General features: G+C 46.6%; 1 protein-coding gene across 2 annotated transcripts in view; it reads left to right on the forward strand.

Moving 5' to 3' along the window:
* The window catches only part of fhip2b (FHF complex subunit HOOK interacting protein 2B), a 32675-nt gene that overhangs the window by 17128 nt on the left and 6573 nt on the right, over positions 1-8974 (forward strand). For both annotated transcript variants that reach the window (XM_085785675.1, XM_085785676.1), the window contains 6 exons: positions 1487-1592; positions 2366-2442; positions 2558-2714; positions 3437-3597; positions 5908-6021; positions 6798-6888. In XM_085785675.1, coding sequence (XP_085641801.1) covers positions 1487-1592; positions 2366-2442; positions 2558-2714; positions 3437-3597; positions 5908-6021; positions 6798-6888 — 706 coding nt within the window. The remainder of the gene's footprint in view (positions 1-1486; positions 1593-2365; positions 2443-2557; positions 2715-3436; positions 3598-5907; positions 6022-6797; positions 6889-8974) is intronic.

The raw sequence follows: 8974 nt of genomic DNA on the forward strand, positions 1-8974 counted from the left end.
ACACACACACACACACACACACACACACACACACACACACTGGACAGCAGTAGTCAGTAGTAACCGTGGTAACATTGTAAGACTCAGCCAATATCAGATAAAAGTTGCTTGGATAATGGAGTCCAAGCACGTGAGTATATTAACAATGCATGGCTTGGTTTCACTGGAGTGAGTCAACCACGTGTCTAATGTCTTGCATTGCATCTGTGTTGCTTTCCAGTTCGCTTAAATGTGTCAGGTCCAAGAATAATTGTGTTAAGCCTGAGGAACAGAGATCTAGCCACCATACATCCACATCTCATCAAGTTGAATATGCAACATATTGAATTTTTGGAGTGGCAGAGGGAGATGCTTAAAATTGTATTGTGCTGCAGAAACGGCGTCTCCTTTAATGTGAGGGAGTGAGCCGTAGCAGAGCTGAGCTCTTCCAGTTTTAAAAAGAGGCCCGGCACAATGCCCCTTTAGTTCAGGTGATGCCCCTTTAGTTCAGGTGATGCCCCTTTAGTTCAGGTGATGCCCCTTTAGTTCAGGTGATGCCCCTTTAGTTCAGGTGATGCCCCTTTAGTTTAGGTGATGCCCCTTTAGTTCAGGTGATGCCCCTTTAGTTCAGGTGATGCCCCATTAGTTCAGGTGATGCCCCTTTAGTTCAGGTGATGCCCCTTTAGTTCAGGTGATGCCCCTTTAGTTCAGGTGATGCCCCTTTAGTTCAGGTGATGCCCCTTTAGTTCAGGTGATGCCCCTTTAGTTCAGGTGATGCCCCTTTAGTTCAGGTGATGCCCCTTTAGTACAGGTGATGCCCCTTTAGTTCAGGTGATGCCCCTTTAGTTCAGGTGATGCCCCTTCGTCGTTGCAGGCTGTTGTCCAGGTAAACCAAGCTGTTCAACACAAGGAGTTAGGAGCTCAAAGCCTGTGTTCTGCCTCAGATTGATGTCAGAGCCTCTGAGTTGTGTGTCTGCCACCAGGGGGCAGAGTGCTGCTGCCTGTGGCCCTCCAGTATTACTGCAGTATTACTGTAGTATTACTGCAGTATTAGAAGTATTACTGTAGTATTAGTAGTATTACTGTACTAATAATAATAATAATAATAATGTTTTTTTATTTGTAATGCACTTTATATTGAGCAAACAATCTCAAAGTGCTACATAAAAAAAATAAAAAAAAATAAAATAAAAAATAAAATAAAAGTTAAAATTTGGAGAGAGAACGTCTCCCCAAAGGAAACAACTAATGAAAGGCTTTTTTAAAAAGGTAGGTTTTTAGCCTTTTTTAAAAGTGTCCAGGGTCAGTGGTGCTCTCAGGTGGTCAGGGAGACAGGGAGCGGCGTGGCAGGAAGCTCTGTCTCCCATAGTTAAGTCACAGAAGGAGAAGCGGCGAACAGACAAACGCCAGCGTCCTCTCCCCTCTGTCTCCCTAAGAGATAAGTATCACTGTAGGTATAAGTACCATTACTGTAGTATTACTGCAGTATCTGTCTCTCTCTGTGCAGCTCTCAGTTCTCTCGCTGCAGCTCTGAGTCTCCGGCTGCTGATCACATGACCAACTTCTTCTCCTGGTTCGACTTCCTGGATCACCTGATGAGAGAGTCTCCACAGGTAAACACGCTGTGATGTCACACTGTGATGTCACACTCTGCTCACTGTGGCCAGGTACGAACCCATAGTTACCATAGTAGTGAAGAAGGCTCAGCAGCGGCTCTATTTCCTGAGGACTCTGAGGAAAGTCCACCTCTCGAAAGAGCTGCTGCTGTCCTTCTACCGCTGCTCTGTGGAGAGCATCCTCTGCCAGGGCATCCTCGTGTGGTTCTGGAGCTGCACGAAAGCCGAGAGGAAGGCGCTACAGAGGGTAATAAAGACGGCACAGTCCATCACCAACACACAACTCCCCGCCCTCGAAGACATCTACAGGTCTCGTTGCCTACAACGGGAAAATAACATAATAAAAGACTCATCACATCCAGGAAACCACCACCTCACACTTTTGCCGTCTGGAAAGCGCTACAGATGCCTGAAGAGTCGTACATCAAGACTCCAGAACAGTTTTTATCCTTGTGCCATTAAAGAACTGAATAGCAGCCTAAAGAACAGATAGGCAACAATGGGTTGTGCAATCCCCAGCGGGCAATATGCAATATCTCTTTTTTTTGTGTGTGGACTAATGTTCCCATATGCTTTTATACTAATATTTCATGATGTTTTTATAGGTTTTATGTTTTGTATTTATTCTGTCTTGTGTGTGTTGTGTGGTATCACAGCGGAGAAGCAACGTGAATTTCGTTGGAATTCTTTTTTTTAATGACAATAAAGACAATCTAATCTAATCTAATAGTAACCCCTGTCTGTGTGTGTGTGTGTGTGTGTGAGAACAGGTGGTGTCGGTGCAGTTGGCTCAGTGTGTTCACCAGGTGTGGTTGGTCGAGGTTCTTCAGCCTCAGCTGCTGAACATGTAAGTTTAACCTCATCTTCATCATCATCTTCATCATCATCATCATCTTCATCATCATCATCATCGTATCCAGGTGTGATACAGGTGTGATCCAGGTGTCCTCTGTGGTGTCCAGGTGTGAGCAGCTGGTCCTGACCTCCACCTCCGTGCTGTGTGCCGTGGTCAGGCTGGTCCGGTCGTCCTCTCTGCTGGACCGGCTGGTCCACTTCCTGTTGAGGACACGCCCCCTGACTCACCTGCTGCTGCAGCGCTGCGACCACATCTCCGACCAGGTGAGTCCAGGTGCAGCAGCAGTGAAGAAAACCTTTAAAAAAAAGATTATTCGAGCTGTGTCATGGTCCGAGTACAATGCCCCCACAAGAAAGAAAAAATTAATTCATTTCATAACGCCTGTGTGATGCATCAAATCATCCATAACACCAACCACAGATTGTGTGAGCTTGTCCCAGTCTGCGGTCCTCGGCATTCGTATAATACCAGGAAAAAACACCTAATTACTGGGAAAAAAAGAAGATTAAAAAGAACTAGACTCTTGCATGCAGAGGGCCGCAGCTCTGGAACGAGCTAGATGAGAGCTTGAAGGTGGAGACGTCCATCTCCATTTTCGAGAAAAAGCTAAAAATTAAATTGCTTGATTTATACATATAAGCTGCAACCACAGAGCATCTGATCCACAGTAAATTGAATGTAAATCTAATTGCCAACTGTTTTCATTTTTACGTGTTCTGAAAAAGCTTCTGTTGTTACGCAAGGGGTCCATGTTGTCTAATGTCTGTTAATGTTTAATGTACTGTACTGTTAGTTCTGTATATGCTGTATTGTTCTGTGTTGTATGTATCCAGGCTCCCCCAATAAGCTTTCCATAGCTTCAATGGGAGACCTGATTCACACCAAGTACGTTGTTGTGTGTGTGTGTGAATAAAACAATGTTGAAGTTGACCAGGTGACGTCCACCTGAGCTTCCTGTGGCGTGACCGTGCTCGTCTGTCCTCAGATCAGCATGGCGTCTCTGTCTCTGGTGGAGGAGCTGCTACAGAAGCCCCACAGGGACATTCTGGACGTCCTGGTGCTGCGTCACCTGCGGGGGCGGAGCTACCTGTCTCCACCCGCTGCAGGCGCGGACGACAGACACACCGAGGCCAACGACGACAGCGAGTGAGTCGACTGCACCTGTGTTCACCTGGTTGAGTCTCTGCTGCTTCCTGTCGGTTCTCTCTGATGCTCGTGATTCATTTACGGTTATTTCTCTCATTTAAGTCCCCCGTTATTGACAACTAACCTTTGACCCGCTCTGAAAGGTCAGAGGGGTCCAAAATTTTGCACGCCGGATGGCCTCGGCCCCCTGATGAAAATATCGAAGTTTCAGCCTCCCACCTCAAAGCGTGTGGGAGTTATTAGACCAAAGGCTTCTAAATCCAGGCTTTGATGGTTGAGAAAGGAGCCTGGACGGTCAGCTGCGAAGGTCTGAGAGGTCTGAAACTTTGCACAGTGATCGCGACCCCCTTCCTGATGCACATACTCGAATTTCAGCCCCCTTGTTCAAAGCCTTGGTGATTTTTTCCAGGAAATGAGGCCTAAAAACCTCAGATTTAACACTGACCAGTGACCTCTGACCCTTCTGAAGGTGCCACGGCTCTGAAACTTTACACAGTTGATGGTCCTAGCCCCTCGAGTACCATAGTAAAATTTCAGCCCCCTAGCTAAAAGCGTCCACGAATTATCCACCTTAATTGAAAGGAATGTCACCAGAGCCTATCCCCCCCACTCGCTGGCTGTGGCTGCAGCTCAGATTTGGGGGAAAAAGGACCCGAGTGGTTGTGATTCATTTACAGTTACTTCTCCCTTTGGAAAAGTCCCCCAAGAATCCCGACTGACCTTTGGCAAGTTGAGAGGTGTAGACTTGGGTTACTTTTCCCTAGGAAGAAGTGCCCCATTTCAACATCTACCGGGGTCAAGGTATTGCATAGTTTTTGGGAACACCTTTGGCATGATATGATAAACCCCGGCCACCACCTCCATGAGGGAAAAGGCCCAGGACCTTTGCTGGGCATTCCCAGGAACTTCGCTGGGCATTCCCTTTGCCTCTCTCCCCGCCTGGGGACCCCAGAGAGCGGGCTAGGTGCGTGTCTATGGAAGCGATGCCCCGGCCAAACGCAGTGCCACTACCCGAGGATGTTAGGTGGGAAAGAGGGTACTATGAACCACTGAAAAGTCTCCCAACCTGAAAACTCTGCCCAGAGAAGGATGAGTTGGAAGTGGGTGTCTTTTGTTTACCATTCCCTTAACCTGGAGCCTGGAAATCAACCGGGGGCGTGCCGGTGACCGACTGGAGCTCCCACAGGCCTTCCCTGCCGGGGGGAACCCATAGAGTGACTTTTATTAATGGAAATAGTACCCCGAGTCTACACCCACGTCTCAGAGTACTGTCAAAGTACGAAGATGTTGGAGTGGGAGACTTTTAAAGGGGAAAAAGTACCCCAACTCCAAACTTTTCCTCTTGACTTCACAGAGGGAGACTTTTGAAAGGGAGAAAGTAACCCTAGTCCAAGTGCCTTTGGTGTACCAGTGCCATTAAACTTGAAGACTTGGAGACTTTTGTTCAAGTAGGAAGATGTAAGAATGGGATACTATTAGAAAGGAGGGAAAACTACCCTGAGTCCGTCCATGTAGGAGACTTCAAATAGGGAGACTCTTGAAGCGACTGAGCGTTTAATCGGCCAGGCGAAAAAACGCTGGGGCTCGGAGCAACAGCGACTGAACAACGGAGCGTTTTTTCGCTCTGTCGCTCGAGATGAGAAATCCCAACTCTCCGGCCGCCAGTCGCTCGTCGCTCAGCGCTGATTGGCTGCCGTAATCCTGGTGGTGCCGGTGTAAACAGAGACACATGGCAGTGGGCATGACGTCATCAAGGCGAAAATGTGAGTCTGTGGCTCTGTGCCAAATTGACGAGCGACTGCAGCTGAGCCACGGAGCGATTTTTTCGGAGCGATACGAGACAGCGACAAAAATAAAAGGTCCGGTGTGAACGCACCTTAAGGTTTTACGATATTCCCTACGGTTCCCTCAGCAAATGTCATAAAACTTAAGAGAATTTGGCCGAGTGTCGGAGAACCTCAGGGAAGCGTAAAGAACAGAGCAGCAGCTCAGATAGATAGATACTTTATTCATCCCGAAGGAAATTATTCGGCCAGGCTGCTCTAGAGGAAAATAACTTAGTTAAAGAAAATAAATAGGATACAAAGAGGAAAATATATGATAAAATATATCCTGCAATGTCTAGAAAATATACACGACAAAGGAGCAACCTAGATATACGTAAGTTAAAAGTTAAAATACAGTGCAACATAAATTTAAAAAGTGCTGTAATACAAATACTCAGACAGTTGATCCTTGTCCCGTTTCCTCATGTTGGACACTTCCTGTTCCTGTGTGTGTGTGTGTGTGTGTGTGTGTGTTCCTGTTCAGGGACCTGGAGGAAGATCCGTTCTTCTCCGACAGTTTGTTGTTCTCCGACGCTCAGCTCCTCCCTCCCCCAGCCCCTCCCTCTGGACTGGGATCAGCTGCTGATGTCATCAACAGGTGACCACGCCCACCACACACACGTGTACGACCTCTGACCTCAGAGCGGAGTGAGCTAGAGCGTCTGTAAAAGAGAGTAGTGACAGCATTGGTCCAATGGCAGCGCCTCCTGGTGGAGGAATATGGGTTTTACAAAAGAACTGACATCTCTGCATTGTTGGTGAATGAGCAGTGTGGTGTTTTCAATAATTTAAGGACATTTATAGATCACCCACGTTAATAGCATCATTGAGGATCCTTTACAGATAAACATTAACACATAGGAGAGTAAAAAAAACAACAGTTTTCTACATGAATGTTTCAATCTACATTTTATAATAAACAAATTCTAAGTATAATCTGATATGACCAAGACACCTAAAAACAAAAACACGGCCGTTTTCATCAATTTACCAGCAAGTGGGCAACACACATACATTGGAGTGAATGGGTTTTCTGGGCGCTGTTGGAATACCCACATCCTGCCACTAGGGGGCAAAACCCTTAAACCCTTAAACCCTTAAACCCTTAAACCCTTAAACCCTTAAACCCTTACCATGGGAGTCAATGGAGGTGTCGATACTCTCTTTTACAGAGCTCTAGAGTGAGGTAGTGACATTATCATCATCATCCTTACCTGAGCCTGTAACAATATTGTGTGTGTGTGTGTGTGTGTGTGTGTGTGTGTGTGTGTGTGTGTGTGTGTGTGTGTGTGTGTGTGTGTGTGTGTGTGGTGTGTGTGTGTGTGTGTGTGTGTGTGTGTGTGTGTGTGTGTGTGTGTGTGTGCGCGTGCGTAGTTTCTTGTGTCTGGTTCCTGTTCAGGTGCGATCAGCTCAGCTGCTGCAGGAGGGAGGATACGAGTCGTATGTTCACGACGCTCACACCCTGGTCAGTACACACACACACACGCACGCACGCACACACACACACACACACACGGTTAGGGGGAAGTGGTCTGGCTATCAGGACCTTCAAACAGAGATTTTTCAGAGGCACACTTCAAACCGAGGGCTATGACAAGTTTCCCAGAATGCATCTCACGGCAACCGGCAGCTGTTTTATTTCTCGCTGTAGCGCTGTTATTACGTCACTTTGTTAAAGGGATAGTTCACCCAAAATTGAAATTTCCCTCATTATCTCCTCCCCCTCATGTGGACTATTAAGGGCTGGGAGAAGTTTCAGAGTCCTCCGTGGCTTCTCTGAGTTACAAGAGGAGGAGTTTCGAGAAGCTTCCGCTACAAAACAAGCTTAAAATATAGACTTATTTAATTTTTTTCTGAACAATTTCTCATGTCGGGGCTTCAGTACAAGACGGACATTACATACGAGCAGCATGGAGGTATTTGGATGTTTTTTGGTGTGTCTTTTTGTTACGAAGACAGTTGGTATCCATTTGCAACCGTCATATGGACATGCACTGCTACGCCGAGACCCCCTGTAACTCAGAGAAGCCACGGAGGACTCTGAAACTTCTCCCAGCCCTTAGTCCACATGAGGGGGAGGAGATCATGAGTGAAATTTCAATTTTGGGTGAACTATCCCTTTAAGTTTTAATATTTTTTCAAGGGAGAAAGTAGCTGTTTAGATCGCCAATGTGCGGTCGGTTTATCCACATGTTTGACGGCACAGAATGCATCTCACGGCAACCGGCAGCTGGTCAGCAAGCCAACCTCCGTCGTCATCCTGGGGGAGAAAACCATCACTAATTAACTTACCCGCAGGTTTTTAGAGGTTTACCACCGGCTGGTTAAATTATTTCTAGGAGATAAATGTTGGTCTCAGTGCTGAAATCTAACAGCTGTATCAGTAGCATTAGTTAGTCTGAATGTAAAGTGAAGCTTCCTGTGTGTATTGGACAGAAGAGCAGCGCTGCCTCGGGGCTCTGGAGCCTACGGACACAAACCACCACATTTACATTTACATTAAAGGGATTTTCCAGCGTAAGTTTAACCCATGGTCCAACGCACCGTAACACCGAGTTAGACCCCCCCCTCGAGAGATGAAGTCTGCTAACCGCTAGCTTCTCTAGTTGTAGCAACTTTAGCAATGACCGCACCATAACAAACAGCGCAGTCTATTGATCCACTAGCCACCGATCAAAAAAACACTTACAGCCACAAATAATGCTCAGAACAGCACCAAACGTCATCAACAGTACAAACAGGGTCCCATCCCATAATACAAGGCATCAAACATCTGTTAGCTTAGCCTGGTTTCTATTGAAAAGAGAAGAAAACAACTCACCCACTCTGCTCCAGTTATACGCTATGCAGCAACTTTCCGTGTCCAGCACAGAGTCCAGGCACTGACAACACACGTCTGAGGCCGACTGGCAGCACAAACATCTGGTTTCAGCACAGACATCTGGTTTCAGCACAAACATCTGGTTTCAGCACAGACATCTGGTTTCAGCACAGACATCTGGTTTCAGCACAGACATCTGGTTTCAGCACAAACATCTGGTTTCAGCACAAACATCTGGTTTCAGCACAAACATCTGGTTTCAGCACAGACATCTGGTTTCAGCACAAACATCTGGTTTCAGCACAAACATCTGGTTTCAGCACAGACATCTGGTTTCAGCACAGACATCTGGTTTCAGCACAAACATCTGGTTTCAGCACAGACATCTGGTTTCAGCACAGACATCTGGTTTCAGCACAGACATCTGGTTTCAGCACAAACATCTGGTTTCAGCACAAACATCTGGTTTCAGCGGCCACCGACAGCACAAACATCTGGTTTCAGCACAAACATCTGGTTTCAGCATAAACATCTGGTTTCAGCACAAACATCTGGTTTCAGCACAAACATCTGGTTTCAGCACAAACATCTGGTTTCAGCACAGACATCTGGTTTCAGCACAGACATCTGGTTTCAGCACAAACATCTGGTTTCAGCACAAACATCTGGTTTCAGCACAGACATCTGGTTTCAGCACAGACATCTGGTTTCAGCACAGACATCTGGTTTC

Source organism: Trachurus japonicus, chromosome 9 (assembly GCF_045865225.1).
Source record: "Trachurus japonicus isolate A0001 chromosome 9, Traja_1.0".
NCBI lineage: Eukaryota > Metazoa > Chordata > Actinopteri > Carangiformes > Carangidae > Trachurus > Trachurus japonicus.